General features: G+C 37.1%; 1 protein-coding gene across 3 annotated transcripts in view; it reads left to right on the forward strand.

Moving 5' to 3' along the window:
• Positions 1-19,091, forward strand: part of LOC309481994 (MAM domain-containing glycosylphosphatidylinositol anchor protein 2) — a 201,012-nt gene that overhangs the window by 163,682 nt on the left and 18,239 nt on the right. For all 3 annotated transcript variants that reach the window (XM_082147153.1, XM_082147152.1, XM_082147154.1), the window contains exons 11-12: positions 7,188-7,365; positions 18,908-18,928. In XM_082147153.1, coding sequence (XP_082003279.1) covers positions 7,188-7,365; positions 18,908-18,928 — 199 coding nt within the window. The remainder of the gene's footprint in view (positions 1-7,187; positions 7,366-18,907; positions 18,929-19,091) is intronic.

Below are 19,091 nucleotides of genomic sequence, written 5' to 3' on the forward strand. Positions count from 1 at the left end.
GAATATTAAATATGCCAGTGTTGCTCTATAGTGTACTAATTCCAGTGCATCTTCAGTTTATGCATCTATGGCTTTTAGGTCATCATCGCCTACTAAATTATCTATCTATCTATCTATCTATCTATCTATCTATCTATCTATCTATCTATCTATCTATCTATCTATCTATCTATCTATCTATCTATCTATCTATTTATTTATTTAACATTTTTTACTCATGTCTTCATCATATAATAACTGCCAATGTTGCCCTGTACTGTACTATTCCCAGTGGATCCTAAATGCATGCATTTGTTCATGATTTTATTTTATTTTTATTTTATTTACCTTTCTTTACTCATGTCTTTGTGAGTTATTTATTTCATTTTAAAATAAAATGACTAATTTTATTTTATTTTATTTTATTTATTTTAAGTATTTTCCTATTTACCTATTTTATTATAATTTTTTTGGTATTTTAATTTTTAAAATAAAATAGTTAATTTTTTTGCAGTTTTTACTCATGTCTTCATTACTAATTTTATTTACTTATTTTTATTTTGCTTTCTCTCCCCATGTCTTTGTGATTTTATTTATTTTATTTTTTATTTTATCATTTCATGTCATTATTTTATTATTTTAGCTCCAGTCTGTCATTTTCAGGTCGATTTGGCAGTTCGAGGTTTACTCATGTCTTCGTGATTAATTTTATTTTTATTTTTGTATTTACATATGTATTTAATTTTATTTTGCAATTTTTACTCATGTCTTCATGAGTAATTTTATTTTATTTATAATTTTTTTTTTTTTTTTTATGTTTTTGTTATTATTAATTGATTTCATTCAATTCATTTGACTTGGCAGTTTGAGGTCAGCTGACCAAGTTACAGCAGGACGTTTTAAGGAAAACGGTCTAATAATGTGTTAAAGCTGCCCAGAATGGCCGGCTGTATTGTGACTGGACTGGTGTTTAGTGGAAGAACGGAGAGTTTTGAACTTCATGAATCTGGCAGAGACTTAAACACTCTGTGATCCGGTTTATTCTCACTCCTGCCAGGGAAACGGGATTTGACAGGATCCTAAGGGCCGCCGGTGAATAATGCCTGCGATTACCAGTAACAAAACAGCACTTTACCAGTTTACCAGTTAACTAAAGCTGTTTCCTCCCCAAAACCAGCAGCTTTCAACTTTAAAGGGTTCGTTCACCCAGAGATGAAGACTGTCAGTAATGACTCTCCCTCATGTTGTTCAACCCCGTAAGACTTTCGCTCATCTTCAGAACACAAATGAAGATATTTTTGAGTAAATCTGAGAGCTGTCTCACTCCTCCATAGGCTTCTCTGTTACTGAAACTTTCCGGTTCAGAAAGTTAGTAAAGACAATGTTTATAATAGCCCAGTGTCTACAGCGGCTCAACCTTAAGTTTATCAAGCGACAAAACAAACAACGACTTTATTCAACTCTTCATGTTCTTCTGTATTTCTCTGAGTGAGTTGACGTAGTGTACCAGCGCAGCGCTTCTGGGTTGTACGTCAGAAAAGAGGCTCACTATTGGCCGATGCTGGTCATGTGTGTGATGCGTGTGATGCTGGCCAATAGTGAGCCTGTATGTGGTTGCTAGGGTGTTCTGAGTGTTTTTTAGAATGTTGCTACAGTATGGGGTTGCTAGGGTGTTCTGTGTGTTTTTTAGAATGTTGCTACAGTATGTGGTTGCTAGGGTGTTCTCTGTGGGTTTTTTTTTTAGAATGTTGCTACAGTATGGGGTTGCTAGGGTGTTCTGTGTGTTTTTTTTAGAATGTTTCTACAGTATGGGGTTGCTAGGGTGTTCTGTGTGTTTTTTTTAGAATGTTTCTACAGTATGTGGTTGCTAGGGTGTTCTCTGTGGGTTTTTTTTTTAGAATGTTGCTACAGTATGTGGTTGCTAGGGTGTTCTGGGTGTTTTTTTTAGAATGTTGCTACAGTATGTGGTTGCTAGGGTGTTCTGGGTGTTTTTTTTAGAATGTTGCTACAGTATGTGGTTGCTAGGGTGTTCTGTGTGGGTTTTTTTTTTAGAATGTTGCTACAGTATGTGGTTGCTAGGGTGTTCTGGGTGTTTTTAGAATGTTGCTACAGTATGTGGTTGCTAGGGTGTTCTGGGTGTTTTTTAGAATGTTGCTACAGTATGTGGTTGCTAGGGTGTTCTGAGTGTTGTTTTTTTTAGAATGTTGCTACAGTTTGTGGTTGCTAGGGTGTTCTGTGTGTTTTTTTTATTTTTTTTGAATGTTGCTACAGTATGTAGTTGCTAGCGTGTTCTGGGTGTTTTTTAGAATGTTGCTACAGTATGTGGTTGCTAGGGTGTTCTGTGTGTTTTTTTTTTAATGTTGCTACAGTGTGTGGTTGCTAGGGTGTTCTGGGTGTTTTTTTTAGAATGTTGCTACAGTATGGGGTTGCTAGGGTGTTCTGGGTGTTTTTTCCAGAATGTTGCTACAGTATGTGGTTGCTAGGGTGTTCTGGGTGTTTTTTCCAGAATGTTGCTACAGTGTTTGGTTGCTAGGGTGTTCTGTGTGTTTTTTTTTTAATGTTTCTACAGTATGTGGTTGCTAGGGTGTTCTCTGTGGGTTTTTTTTTTAGAATGTTGCTACAGTATGGGGTTGCTTGGGTGTTCTGGGTGTTTTTTTTTTAGAATGTTGCTACAGTAAGTGGTTGCTAGGGTGTTCTGGTGTTTTTAGAATGTTGCTACAGTATGTGGTTGCTAGGGTGTTCTGTGTGTTTTTTTTAGAATGTTGCTACAGTATGTGGTTGCTAGGGTGTTCTGGGTGTTTTTTTTAGAATGTTGCTACAGTATGTGGTTGCTAGGGTGTTCTGTGTGTTTTTTTTTTTTAGAATGTTGCTACAGTATGTGGTTGCTTGGGTGTTCTGGGTGTTTTTAGAATGTTGCTACAGTATGTGGTTGCTAGGGTGTTCTGGGTGTTTTTTAGAATGTTGCTACAGTATGTGGTTGCTAGGGTGTTCTGAGTGTTGTTTTTTTTAGAATGTTGCTACAGTTTGTGGTTGCTAGGGTGTTCTGTGTGTTTTTTTTTTTTTTTTTTATGTTGCTACAGTATGTAGTTGCTAGCGTGTTCTGGGTGTTTTTTAGAATGTTGCTACAGTATGTGGTTGCTAGGGTGTTCTGAGTGTTGTTTTTTTTAGAATGTTGCTACAGTATGTGGTTGCTAGGGTGTTCTGTGTGTTTTTTTTAGAATGTTGCTACAGTATGTGGTTGCTAGGGTGTTCTGGGTGTTTTAGAATGTTGCTACAGTATGTGGTTGCTAGGGTGTTCTGGGTGGATTTGTTTTAGAATGTTGCTACAGTATGTGGTTGCTAGGGTGTTCTGTGTGTTTTTTTTAGAATGTTGCTACAGTATGTGGTTGCTAGGGTGTTCTGGGTGTTTTTTTAGAATGTTGCTACAGTATGTGGTTGCTAGGGTGTTCTGTGTGTTTTTTTTAGAATGTTGCTACAGTATGTGGTTGCTAGGGTGTTCTGTGTGTTTTTTTTAGAATGTTGCTACAGTGTGTGGTTGCTAGGGTGTTCTGGGTGTTTTTTTAGAATGTTGCTACAGTATGGGGTTGCTAGGGTGTTCTGGGTGTTTTTTCCAGAATGTTGCTACAGTATGTGGTTGCTAGGGTGTTCTGTGTGTTTTTTAGAATGTTGCTACAGTATGTGGTTGCTAGGGTGTTCTGTGTGTTTTTTTTTTAGAATGTTGCTACAGTGTGTGGTTGCTAGGGTGTTCTGGGTGTTTTTTTTAGAATGTTGCTACAGTATGGGGTTGCTAGGGTGTTCTGGGTGTTTTTTCCAGAATGTTGCTACTGTATGTGGTTGCTAGGGTGTTCTGGGTGTTTTTTAGAATGTTGCCACAGTATGTGGTTGCTAGGGTGTTCTTGGTGTTTTTTTAGACTGTTGCTACAGTACGTGGTTGCTAGGGTGCTCTGAGTTTTTTTATGTTGCTACAGTATGTGGTTACTAGGGTGTTCTGGGTGTTTTTTAGAATGTTGCCACAGTATGTGGTTGCTAGGGTGTTCTTGGTGTGTTTTTTTAGAATGTTGCTACAGTATGTGGTTGCTAGGGTGCTCTGAGTTTTTTTATGTTGCTACAGTATGTGGTTGCTAGGGTGTTCTGAGTTTTTTTTTATGTTGCTACAGTATGTGGTTGCTAGGGTGTTCTGGGTGTTTTTTAGAATATTGCCACAGTATGTGGTTGCTAGGGTGTTTTTTTAGAATGTTGCTACAGTATGTGGTTGCTAGGGTGTTCTGTGTGTTTTTTTTAGAATGTTGCTACAGTGTGTGGTTGCTAGGGTGTTCTGGGTGTTTTTTTAGAATGTTGCTACAGTATGGGGTTGCTAGGGTGTTCTGGGTGTTTTTTTAGAATGTTGCTACAGTGTGTGGTTGCTAGGGTGTTCTGGGTGTTTTTTCAGAATGTTGCTACAGTATGGGGTTGCTAGGGTGTTCTGGGTGTTTTTTCCAGAATGTTGCTACAGTATGTGGTTGCTAGGGTGTTCTGGGTGTTTTTTAGAATGTTGCCACAGTATGTGGTTGCTAGGGTGTTCTTGGTGTTTTTTTAGAATGTTGCTACAGTATGTGGTTGCTAGGGTGCTCTGAGTTTTTTTATGTTGCTACAGTATGTGGTTTTTAGGGTGTTCTGAGTGTTTTTTTAGAATGTTGCTACAGTATGTGGTTGCTAGGGTGTTCTGTGTGTTTTTTTTAGAATGTTGCTACAGTATGTGGTTGCTAGGGTGTTCTGTGTTTTTTAGAATGTTGCTACAGTATGTGGTTGCTAGGGTGTTCTCGGTGTTTTTTTAGAATGTTGCTACAGTATGTGGTTGCTAGGGTGTTCTGTGTGTTTTTTTAGAATGTTGCTACAGTATGTGGTTGCTAGGGTGTTCTGTGTGTTTTTTTAGAATGTTGCTACAGTATGTGGTTGCTAGGGTGTTCTGTGTGTTTGTTTAGAATGTTGCTACATTATGGGGTTGCTAGTGTGATCTGTGTGTTTGTTTAGAATGTTGCTACAGTATGTGGTTGCTAGGATGTTCTGTGTGTTTTTTAGAATGTTGCTACATTATGGGGTTGCTAGGGTGTTCTGTGTGTTTGTTTAGAATGTTGCTACAGTATGTGGTTGCTAGGGTGTTCTGTGTGTTTTTTAGAATGTTGCTACATTATGGGGTTGCTAGGGTGTTCTGTGTGTTTGTTTAGAATGTTGCTACAGTATGTGGTTGCTAGGGTGTTCTGTGTGTTTTTTAGAATGTTGCTACAGTATGTGGTTGCTAGGGTGTTCTGTGTGTTTTTTAGAATGTTGCTACAGTATGTGGTTGCTAGGGTGTTCTGTGTGTTTTTTAGAATGTTGCTACAGTATGTGGTTGCTAGGGTGTTCTGGGTGTTTTTTAGAATGTTGCCACAGTATGTGGTTGCTAGGGTGTTCTTGGTGTTTTTTTAGAATGTTGCTACAGTATGTAGTACACGCATCACACACATGACCAGCATCGGCCAATAGTGAGCCTCCGTTCTGACGTACAACCCAGAAGCGCTGCGCTGGTACACTACGTCAACTCACTCAGAGAAACACAGAAGAACATGAAGAGTTGAATAAAGTCGTTGTTTGTTTTGTCGCTTGATAAACTTAAGGTTGAGCCGCTGTAGACACTGGGCTATTATAAACATTGTCTTTACTAACTTTCTGAACCGGAAAGTTTCAGTAACAGAGAAGCCTATGGAGGAGTGAGACAGCTCTCAGATTTACTCAAAAATATCTTCATTTGTGTTCTGAAGATGAGCGAAAGTCTTACGGGGTTGAACAACATGAGGGAGAGTCATTACTGACAGAGTCTTCATCTCTGGGTGAACGAACCCTTTAATTAAAGTTCTAATGATATCAGTTTCAGCACAAACCTCTGGGAGTTTTCCAGCGTTTTCTTTGCAGGTTCATTCCAGTAAAACTAATGTTTCTAGCGGACGGATGGGAACTTGTTATCCAGCAGGGATATTATTGCTCACTAAAATTAAAATTAAAACAAAAACCTTAAAAAAATCTAATTGCTTGAAATAAAATTAACATTTAAAAAGAAACTAATTTTATTCCAGCTTGTTGCCAATCAACATTTCTCGTTTTCGTTTAGTTTAACCTGCAGTGCTAAAATAACTCAATTGAACAAAATTACTAGAACATGAACTAAACTTTAAATATGGTGGCAAAAGAAAATGTTAGTAAATGCATTAACAAACACTGAGCATTACATTTGTTTTAGGATTTATTCATCTTAAATGTTAGTTAATAAAAATATAACTGTTCATTGTTAGTTCATATTAGTTCAAGTCCATTAAATAATAGGAGATACAACTTTTGATTTTAATAATGTCTTAATGAAGGTTCTAAACTGTATAAGTAGTTAAAAAATAATGTAAAGTGTTATCAAAAGAACATATTTTGACCAAACAAGATTTGGACCCCATTGACTTTCATTGTATGGACAAAAAAAACACAGACACTTCTCAAAAAAAAAAAATTCCACAGAAGAAAGTTAATGATGATAGACTGATCGTTTTTGTGAACTATTCCTTTACTAAAGTGAATGTAAGTGTGTGAACTGAAGCAGATTGAATCTGTATTTATCTGCAGTGTGAATGTTTGTCTCATGTTGAACGTGTTTCCACTTTATGGTATTTTTCATGGATTTTTGTCCATGTTTATCTTTCTTTAGTGTGTAATGTTGCTGTTTGAGGATGAAAAGGGGAGTTCTTCTCTATATCAGTGTCAGTGTTCCTGAACTCCTGAAACGCCTCCATTGTAGTCTTGAGTTTCTTCCGGGAACGAACACGTCACAATATTCCTCATTATAATAATTCATACGCAGAATAAAGGGGCGGGGCCTGATTGAGTTAGTTAGTAGTGTGTTAAACTGGCGGTTATGGTAAGGGGCGGGACATTTCCCAAACACACTCGACCAATCACAACACACTGCTCCAGCCGACCAATCAGAGCACAGTGTGCTTTTCAGAAGGAGGGGCTTCATAGAGACAGGAAGTAAACAGAACGTTACTGACAGACTGGGAAGAGAGGAGCCGCAACAATGGAGAATATGAGGAGAATAATCAACATTCAAGCAGGAAAACCTGTTCTAGTAGAGACCAAACACAACATTAGGATAAAATGGCCTCTTTAACATTCTCACAGGACAGTATTTTACCTGATTTCTTCCTCAGACAGGGCAGCAGCGCTGGTGGGAGCAGGAGATTCCCGTGGAGGGAAACATTCAGAAGGGAGAACTGATCACACACAACCTGACGGAGCTCATCCGACCCGAGGCTTACGTGGTCCGACTCACGCCGATCACACGCTTCGGAGAGGGAGATTCAACCACCAGGATCGTCACGTACAGCGGTACGTCACGCATGAAAAACACTGGGTTAAACACAACCCAATTTGGGTTGTTTTCAACACAAGGGCTGGGTAAATATAGGACAGAACCATAGACTGTATAATATATGTCTGTAGTGTGTGTGACGTCACCCGTAGTGTTTCTGAAGAGTGTTTTCGAAGCCCAAAGTGGGCGGAGCCGGCCGTCGCCATCTTGGCAGCGTCACTCCCTGATAAATGTAAATGAGCAGCGAGGAGGATTAGCTGAGGTGACGTGACGCTAACAGACAGCAGACAAACGCTAGTAGTGACATTAGCCGCAATCCACCTGTCACTCAAGTGGCCACGCCCTTAATTATGCACAACTTTAAGGCTTAATATAATTGAAACGGATGAGTTATAAAAATATTCACCCCCCTCACAGTCATCATGAAGGGCAACATTAGCTATATAAACCAAAACCACTTTTTGCACCAGACTGTAAACATGTTTTATTCTGCTGTAAAGTTGGGTGTTTTAACATGGAGGTCTATGGGATTGAGTCTCTTCTGCAGCCGGCCTCTAGTGGCCAGTGGATGAACTGCAGTTTAACTCACTTCAGTGTTGGATTCACGAGAGAGACAGTTGAACAGAAGACGTTTGGACAGAACACATGTTGGGTTCATTTTACCCAGCAAATTGGGTTGTTTATTCATTGGGTTGATGAAATCTACCCAAACACTGCAAACATACATGTATCCCCAGATTCTGTAGTGTAGCTAACTTCATGAGAGCTATTTATTTGATCAGAATACAGTAAAAAAAATTGAAATATTATTCTAATGTAAATCATCTGTTGTCTATGTGAATATATAGTAAAGTGTAATTTATTCCTGTGATCAAAGCTGAATTTTCAGCATCATTACTCCAGTCTTCAGTGTCACATGATCCTTCACAAATCATTCTAATATGATGATTTGATACTTTAGAATGTTGAATATTTTCACATATTTGATACATTTGATTTATTTTTCAAGATTCTGTGATAAATGGAAAGTTCAAAAGAACAGCATTTATATGAAATAGAATCATTTGTAACATTTAAAATGTCTTTACTGTCACTTTTGATCAATTTAATGTGTCCTTGATGAATAAAAGTAGTGATTTCGATGAAAAACAAAAAGGTTTGAATGTTCAGAAATAATGTTGAGATCATTAATTTCGTGCTGGAAGTGATCAGCTGATGAGAGATCAGTGTTTGCGATCTGCTCGTTTGGAGTTTCAGTTTGATTGTGATTTATGCGTCGGCTGCTGGTTAATAATTCATCTGACGCTCGTGAACATCAATCCAGAACAAAAAGAAAATTTGTGGATGATGCAAAAGCAAATAATTCATTTCAGTATTTCGCTGAACTACTACAAGTACAATCATTTTCTGAGTTGTAAATAAAGATGGAGCATGTTTTCAACTTTTCCACTTCAATTTTTTTACATTGAATTCAATATTAATTGTTGTTTCTTTGTAATTATTTGTGAAATTTACTAGTATTTTCTGAGTGAAAACAGTTCAAAGTAAATCCTGAACTAAGTTATTTTCAATGCATGCGAGAATTATGATTTCCACAGCCATTTGCATTGATACAGCTGAGTTATGAAACCTACATGTTATTATCTCCACTGAATAAAGCACGTCTGGTCCGCTGCATCGAGGCCAGAGTTTAATGAAGTGTCTGTGTGCTTTCAGCATTTGCTTTTGTTGCATGACCGACTCAAGAAGGTCTGAAATGAGGTTACTTGTTAATCTTTAATCTATTAAACATATTGAAACATGAAAGCGGATGGGATATTGTTTGGCGGGGTCGACTCTGGCTTAACGGAGATAAATAACGTCTACGTGACTTTGTTCTCTGCATTACGTCTGATTAGTCTGGCCTGGGAGTTTATAAAGTGGCCGATAATCAAATGCTGCTTTAAAACGGGTGTTTTATGTGACTGTGGGAAGCCATGTAATGTTATACGGGATTTTTATCCATGTTCATCTTTCTTTAGTGTGTGTAATGTTGCTGTTTGAGGATGAAAAAGGGAGTTCTTCTCTATATCAGAGTCAGTGTTTCTGAACTCCTGAAACGCCTCCATTGTAGTCTTGAGTTTCTTCCGGGAACGAACACGTCACAATATTCCTCATTATAATAATTAATACGCAGAATAAAAGGGGCGGGGCCTGGTTGAGTTAGTCAGTAGTGTGTTGAAACCAAGCGGCAACCCTCATGTCTCTCTCGTGAATCCAACACTGAAGTGAGTTAAACTGCAGTTCATCCACTGGCCACTAGAGGCCGGCTGCAGAAGAGACTCAATCCCATAGAGCTCCATGTTAAAATGCCCAACTTTACAGCAGAATAAAACATGTTTACAGTCTGGTGCAAAAAGTGGTTTTGGTCTATATAGCTAATTTTGCCCTTCATGATGACTGTGAGGGGGGTGAATATTTTTATAACTCATCCGTTTAAATTATATTAAGCCTTAAAGTTGTGCATAATTAAGGGCGTGGCCACCTGAGTGACAGGTGGATTGCCGCTGATGTCACTACTAGCCGTTTGTCTGCTGTCTGTTAGCGTCACGTCACCTCAGCTAATCCGCCTCGCTGCACATTTACGTTTATCCGGGAGTGACGCTGCCAAGATGGTGACGGCCGGCTCCGCCCACTTTGGGCTTTGAAAACACTATGGGTGACGTCACACACACTACGAACATATTTATTTACAGTCTATGGTTGAAACTGGTGGTTATGGTAAGGGGCGGGGCATTTCCCAAACACACTCGAAGCGCTCAACCAATCACAACACACTGCTCCAGCCGACCAATCAGAGCACAGTGTGCTTTTCAGAAGGAGGGGCTTCATAGAGACAGGAAGTAAACAGAGCGTTACTGACAGACTGGGAAGAGAGGAGCCGCAACAATGGAGAATATGAGGAAAATAATCAACATTCAAGCAGGAAAACCTGTTCTAGTAGAGCCCAAACACAACATTAGGATAAAATGGCCTCTTTAACATCCTGATGTACTTAAGAAAACTGAACGTGTAGATTCTTGTTCCTCGTTCTCAGCAGCAAAACAGCCTTTAGAAATCTGCGTCTCATAATGGAGACGACGATCCTCTATTCTCACTTTCTGTCTCAAGCACAATGACACAGACGAGGAGGAGGAGGTGGCGTCTCAATTTGCTCTGATTTCTCAACTTGAAACGGATTGAAAAAGCGCAAGACAAAAGAGCCCCTTCACTCCAGGAAAGATCTGTTTTATTCCTGAATGATGATATGATAATGTCGCCGCAAGAGTAAATGCTTCATTTTGCATTTCTCAGAAATGATTCATCCTCCCTGTGAATCGACTGTCAGCGTTTGTTATTGTCGTGTGGATTGTTCGAGGCATCGCTAGTGTTCAGATGAATACTGTTTGATGGGTTTTAATCCTCTAATGCTCATATTTATGTCACCCTGACACTAAAAGTCTCCTGAAAAGCTTCGTCTCGGATGTTTCCCGTCTTCTAAATCGATCTCCACAACATGACGGATGTCCACTTGTGTTTGATGCTGTCTCTTAAAGCTTTTATCTGTCGATATAAAGTGATAATTGTGATCCGCTCTTCGACACATTATTGTTAAATCTTATCCAGACAGTGATGGAAAAATAAACAAAGGGATTTAAGCAATCGGCTGCAAAATTAATATTCCAGATTGTTTTTGATCTATTGTCAATGTACAGAATTTACTACAGGCAATCATTTTGTCATTTCCATATTTACACAACTGTTCAAAAGTTTAAGTTCGTGATTTTTTTTTAATGTTTTTGGATTGTTAATGTTTCTGAAAGAGTCTCTTCTGCTCAGCAAGGCTACATTTATTTGATCAAAAATACAGTAAAAACTGTGAAATATTATTACAATAAAAAATACAATAAAACAGCTGTGAATATATAGTGAAGTGTAATTTATTCCTGTGATCAAATCTGAATTTTCAGCATCATTACTCCAGTCTTCAGTGTCACATGATCCTTCACAAATCATTCTAATATGATGATTTGATGCTCAAGAAACATTTATTATTATTATTATCAATGTTGAAAACATACATATTTTTGTGGAAACCGTGATGCATTTAATTTTCAGGATTCTTTGATGACTAGAAAGTTCAAAAGAACAGAATTTATTTGAAATGGAATCTTTTGTTACATTATAAATATATTTACTTATAATGTAAATATAGTCACTTTTGATCAATTTAATGCATCCTTGATGAATACAATTATTAATAAAAAACAACAACAACAATCTTTTCAAAGGTAGTCTGCATATAAACAAATGGACATACATTTGCTTTAAATACTTGAAATACTCGTTGATTTGAAATTAATTAGATTTTTTTCAAGTGGTTTGAATGAATGATTCAATGACTCACTCATAAAGACTTCACTTGTTTCATTACTGGATGAATCAGTGTTTTTGAACAAATCTCTTGAATTAATGATTCAATAGCTGTGTCCCAATGTGAAGGCTGCATCCTCCGAAGGACGCACCATGTAGCCTTCATAGGATTTCCTAATTGCGCAACCAGGTGTTTCTGATCACCGCTCCTCAACGGTGCGAGAGGACAGCTGCCATCCTGATCATTCATTTGATATAGCCTAATTGAGTAAACAGCTATGGAGCCAGAATTGGCAATTGTCATTTTTATGTTTTATATTTTACTGGAGGACATGGTGAGGATGTTTCAGCCCCGGCGCTGCCTGGTCATATATTTTTGGTTTAGCCCTGTTTGAATATAAAACCCAACTGAATATAAAAAAGTCCAGTATTTCTCGCGCTCGTCATCGGCAGCTGTCACGGTTGCCAGGCGACAAGAACAATCCTCCGTAGGCTAGACCGGTCCGAGCGCGTCAGATGCGCCCTTTGATATGGGACATATCAAACTTATATGAGACTTTAATTTTCAAACTGATATGAGACTTTAATTTTCAAACTGATATGGGACTTTAATTTTCGGAACTGCATATTTCATTAAATATTCACGTACAAATGTAAAGTAACCTACTGAAGTACCTTTTTTCCCTCACATATGATTTTACATTAAACTACACAAAAGTATATAATGTAACAACCTTGAAAATATTCAGAAGTACAATGCAGGAGTAGCATAATATAAATACAAACTATAATAAAAACCCTGACAAGAAGTTTTTTCCCCTGCAGAATACATACCTCTAGTTTTACTCTTGATACTAAAAACTTGTTATTAAAAGTACTTTTTTCAGAAATTACTCTTTTTGAAAGTCTAATTATTATTCTAATAAATTCTAATAAAAATCTACATCATTTTTTTCTTATTTGATGTACTGTAAATGTTTGTTGATTTTGATATGTTTAACGTATGTTGTTAATAGTTGGAAAAAGTACTTTAATGTAGCCCGTGGAACAAATGATTTTCATTTACCAATTGTATTTGAAAAAAAAACAGGTATACAAGAGTTTGTTTCAAGTAGAAATTATGAATGTCAAAAAAATAAACAATGTCCAGAACAATTCATTCTCTTTTATTTACACATTTAAAGTTACATAAAAATAATGTACAGATTTTCTTTCCTTTTAAAAAATAGTGAAAAAAGTTAAAGAATATATAGAAAAAATATATATTTTTCAATCATTTTCTCAAGAAGAGAAAACAGCCTGTCCATCCTCTCCCTGCTCTCTTCGCCTCTGCCTTCGTGCTGGTGCTGCTGGTGCTGCTGGTGCTGCTGGTGCTGGCTCCTCCTCACCGTGGGCACCCACTGCTGAACTGAGGACAAACCAGGGCCAAGTTTCAGCAGTGGGTTGCACTCACACCCTCACCTGTCCCAGGACACTTGCAATCCTAAGGGCAGAGCAAATGAACCATGGCTTGTTAACAACAACAACACAATACATTTCAGCAAAGACGCATGTATTAACTTTCTTACTTTGTATTTTTTTTCTCCTGAATTGCTCTAAAAAAGCTTAACACATGGGTGCAATCTTAAGTGCATTGTTAACACTGCAAAATATGACACATCAAGACATGCATACAAAATACTTAAGAAATCATATTTCTATATACTCAAATTTGGTTAAAACCACATAGCTTGCATGACAGCACTACAAAAACACATAAAAGTGAAACCCCATTGCCTTATCTACTGCTTTTCTTATTGTTGTGGGCTTTATAGGGTGAGTGATATTTCTTATAATACACAAGTGAGATAGACTAGTGCAAATATTACAAATAGGTCGTTAAACTAATATTAGCACAAGTTTTGCCTCAAACTACCTGACAAATGTAGCCACGCAATGGTGACGAAGGAGTTAAGATGAAGTTTATAATAAACATTAACTCGGTTTCGCTAGCCATTTAAATAAATGAAAACATAATACTTACATTTAAATGTGAATTTGCTGTCCACCACCGATCTCTCGACCGCCTTTAAAAATAAATAAATAAATGCTGTCGTCAACGGCGCGCAATGAGTTATGGGGTAGAATAGGGTAGGATAGGCCGCTAAGTGTCCATTTATGTATCCTTCCTTTCACGGGGAAACGAAGGGCGCATTTGGCGTCGCTTTTGAATCAGGGTAGCCTTCGTCGCGTCGCGATGACGCAACCGGTCTTCAAATACGGACTTCGGAGGATGCAGAACTGAATTGGGACAGCCTTCATCGAGCCGCGGTGACGCAATCGGCCTTCAAATACGGCCTTCGGAGGATGCAGCCTTCACATTGGGACACAGCTAATGACTCACTCATAAAGACTTCAGGCTTGTTCGACTTCATGCAGCTCTGCGCAGACCGATCGGCGGTTGACTTGAAGCAGTGCATGCCGGTTAGAAATGTTGTCCGACTTGATACAGCGCAGACGCCACGTGACTGTGACGTATGACATCAAAGTACCGCGAGAGCATTTCGAGAGTAGCCGGAGAACTCAGCCAGCGCAGCTTCTCAAGAGCGGCTGCACTGGGCTGCAGGAGGGCTGATGACGACACAGCTGTCCCACGATTGGCCGGATTCACCGCATGACAACGATCACGTGTGTTTCGTGTTTATTCGAACACCTTTAGTTCCTCTAAAGCTCACAAATCAGTTTTTTATAACAGTAAACACTCTTTTCATGTCGTATGTTATATTGTGTCATGTTTATCAAATTAAAACTGATTAAAAAACGTATAGACTCCACTTCATTAATAGTAGCCTAGCAATTATGTTGAACTGTATTCTTGTTCAAACAGACGCTGTATGAAGCAGTACATAAAGTAGGCCTATTGAATGAAAATGTCTCTGAAAATCTGTGTATTATTTGGCCAATATTACATTTATTTCACTGCAGCTGTGGTAAAGTACGCGAACACCACGTGAGCGGTCACTACGGGAACCAGAAAGTGTCCGACTTCACGTCTCCGTTTGCAGCTCCTCCCCGCCTGCACGCGGCTACTCTCGCCGATCGGTTACATCCAGCCGCAGCCGATGTCCAACACACCTTTCACTTGTTTCATTACTGGATGAATCAGTGTTTTTGAACGAATCTCTTGAGTGAATGATTCAATGACAAACACATTTTTAACAGTCTCTTGTCGCCACCTACTGGTGTAACGATGTAATGATACAATCTTTATTTGAAGCGTCAAGTTACTTTCAAAGGTGATTTACTCTATTTTGATCTCTACTGTAGACATCAGTGTTTATATCAGAACTATAAACTTTTATCCAAGTACTTCTGTGATAATCTGAATGATTGTAAGACAGAAATAATGATACTGTTTGTCGAATCGCTGTCATTTAGGAATAAGATCAGGTGCTGAATCGAGACTGAGCTCTTTATGACACATTTAGATTGAGCTTATTAATCGTGCAGCTCTTCTACATATGCAAGCTTAATGTTATGAAATGTGCGTGTTATGTTCTCAAGGTTCCTGCAGACGCTATAGTGGACATTAGACCTCACAGCTCGAATACACCGGTTCTTGCTGAATAATTCTTATATACACATGTCATGTTTGTTTGCACACTGCAATCATCGTCTGTGGTTATTTACAGCATGCAACTGATGCCATATATATATTCTCCAATATTCTTCAGACACGTTTGCTTTGAGATGATTTGTGATTAGCGTGTTTAATCGAGTGCATTAAAATCAATTATTTCAGTAGGCATGAATCACTCCGCATTAACTAAGTTTTGCGGTTACGCTGATGCAGCGCATCTATTCAGCATGACAGAAGTCGATCCCTGAGCCGCTCGTGTGTCTTCATGACAGTCTAGATTGTGTTTACTGGCGAAAAGACTCATTGAAACAAGAGCCGTTAGTTACTTTTGACCTTCACCTGGTTTACTATGGTGTTTCGGCTGTTGTTTTGAGCAATAAAACAGTGGTGTAGTCTTCACCGGTTCAGCCGCTCAAACAGCTCTTCCCTCCTTTAAAATCTGAATTATTTATTGAACTTGCCATTACTGCATTCCTTCCGTTTACATGCACAAATAATAAATGTGAGATTGTAAGTGATTTCTTGATCATGAAAGTTGCATGAAATGTTTGTGAAGCTCTCAGAGTTTATAATGAGACGGTAAAACGTCCGTCTGCATTTATGTATTTCGGTGAATCATTCACATGCATATTTGATTGTGATCGGGTCATGCAGGTCAAACTTTATTACAGGCACTTTTTAATTCACTTTTTAAACTAACTTTAACTGACTTGATCAGGAAGATTCTGTTCGAGCTGAAAGAGAAACTGCTCATTGCATGTATTAGCAGAAGATTTACATTTAACACTGTTATATATACATATACATACAGTACTGTGCAAAAGTCTTAGGCATGTTAATATGTTCAATTTATTATACTTTAAATTATCATTTATTTCTGTGATGCAAAGCTGAATTTTTAGGATCATTACTCCAGTCTATCACATGATCCTTTAGAAATCATTCTAATATGATGATTCATTATCAAAGTTGGAAACAGTTCTGCTGCTTAATATTTTTTCATAACCTGTGATACTTTTTTAGGATACTTTGATGCATAATAAAGAAAAAAGAAAAAAAGAAGCAAATGTTTTAAAAATAGAAATCTTTTGTAACAACAATATACACTACTGGTCAGTCATTTGGGGTCAGTCATTTTGAAATAAATCAATACTTTTATTCAGCAAGGATGTGTTAAACTGATAAAAAGTGATAGTAAAGAAGATTTATATTATTAGAAAATATTTTTTTATTTTGAATTAACCTTTGATTCATCAAATATATTAAGCAGCAGAACTGTGTCCAACACTCATAATAAATCAGAATATTAGAATGATTTCTAAAGGATCATGTGATAGACTGGAGTAATGATCCTGAAAATTCAGCTTTGCATCACAGAAATAAATGATAATTTAAAGTATAATAAATTGAAAACCAATTTTACACAATATTACATTTTTCTTTTCTGTATTTTTGATCAAATAAATGATGAGCAGAAGAAACTTCTTTCAAAAACATTAAAAATAGTAATGTGTCCAAACTTTTGGCCTGTACTGTATATATTTGTATTTATATTTATATTTAAAGACAGGGTTTTTTATTTATTTATATTTACTAATTTTAAATTAATTTAACAATAAATCCAGGGGGAAAATTGCCTTTTAGAAACATACATATACATATGGGCTATATATATTTATATTTAAATGTATTATCGATCATCAGATTCTCTCTGTCTGTTGTTGCTCCTCTTGCTTTCGTTTTCCGTCCGCGACTCATTTCATCAGTTTGTGAGACACATAATCCAGAAGCCAACATTTCACGACGTTTCATCACATCCACATGTTGACGATAATTAATTCATGTTTCTCTGGAGATCGCCGGTCAGTTATGAGCGGAAAACAATCACAGCGGGTAATGTGAGCCGGAGGGAGTTTGAGTGTTGTTTCTGATCATGTGTGTGGTGTCTGCTGTAGTTTCACACACTCGCATGATCACACACTCGTTAAACCTGTAAACCTGCTCAGGTGATTCGTTTCTGCTCAGATTAACATCTACTCGTGATGGAACCGTTTAAGTGCTGCCATGTTTCTCCACACTTCTGTTTGGAATTTTAAATAGTTAGACTGTTTAACAAAAAAATCACAGTTTGTTATATTATATGTTATAATATACTATAAAAACAGTTGTTGGTGTTTTAAAAATGGCTTTACAATAAGGTTTCATTAGTTAACATGATCTAACAATGTAAAAATACTTCTAAATCATTATTAATCTTAGTTAATGTTATTTTCAACTGACATGAACTAACAATGAACAGTTGTACTTTCAGCAAGCGAGCAACTTTATGTATATAGCACATTTACACACAACAGACATGCTTTACAACAATGATGTCATTAAATGAGGGATACACAATATATCAGCCACATTTTTTATGTTATCGTTATCGGCCTGATAAGAAAATTTGGCCAATATATTAAAGCGATAAATAATGTATTATTTCCTTCAGCTGAGACACTTCAGATGCAACTGTTCAACATGATGGTTTTGAATTGCTTGAAATATGATTGGAATCACTTAAAAAAAAAAAAAATACTGTAAAGTGCAACATGTGAAAGTCTGTCATATCGGCTTCATAAAATTATCATGAGAACATTATAATTGTGTGTTTGGGACATGGATTTTAATTGTGAGACTTTTGTTTTTTGTAATCAGGCTCTCAAAAAATACATAAAAATTAGGATTTAGATTAATCAGCCAATATATCGGTTATCGGCTTTCAAATATAAAGAATTATCGGTTATCGGTATCGGGCCAAATTTTCATATCGGTGCATCCCTACATTAAAACCAAGATTTAGTATTACATGCAACATGGCAAACATGTCTTATTCAGAAGCTAAAGAAAATAAATACGTTTTTTAATTAAAAGCTTAAAAGTGGCAGAGATTAAGCTGACCTGACGTGGAATGGGAGACTATTACAGAGTTTAATGTCACTGTAACGCTCATGTACTTTGTCCAGAGAACATGTTTTATCTAAACTCACTGGCAAATAAAACTGAAGATCATTGGCAAAAAAAAAAATGGTATGAAATACTATACTTTAAAAGAATATAGCTCTGAGGAATATGAGGAAGCGTATACAGAGAGAACAGCAGCGGTCCCAAAACCGAGCCCTGAGGAACGCCACTGACTACAGGAGCCGGTGTGGAGGAAACGTCTCTCAGAGTCACAGCGACTGTCCTGTTCTTTAAATACGAGGCAAACCACTGAAGGGCTGTAGCCTTTTTATTTACTAACATTAACAAAGATTAATAAATACTTAATAATTGAATCGCTTATTGTTATTTAATGTTAGTTAATGGATTAACTAATGGATCCTTGTTGTAAAGTGTTATCTGAATATCATATGTTCTCATGATTATTTTTCGCAGTGTGTGAGAAGTGTGAATATTAAAGGTTTTGTTTTGCAATTAAATTGAATCCAATTAGGGTAAATTTGGAATATATAAAGTTGATTATAATAAATAATATTTTTCCTCTTTTTCATTTTTTCTCTTCACAGCTCCAGTCAATCCTCATCTGAGTAAGTATTAATTTAACACTATTCTTTCTTTCTTTCTTTCTTTCTTTCTTTCTTTCTTTCTTTCTTTCTTTCTTTCTTTCTTTCTTTCTTTCTGTGGCTTTTATCTATCTATCCATCTATCTATCTGTATCTGTCTGTCTGTCTATCTGTCCGTATCTGTCTG

This window comes from Leuciscus leuciscus (assembly GCF_965113295.1).
Source record: "Leuciscus leuciscus genome assembly, chromosome: 19".
NCBI classification, from domain to species: domain Eukaryota; kingdom Metazoa; phylum Chordata; class Actinopteri; order Cypriniformes; family Leuciscidae; genus Leuciscus; species Leuciscus leuciscus.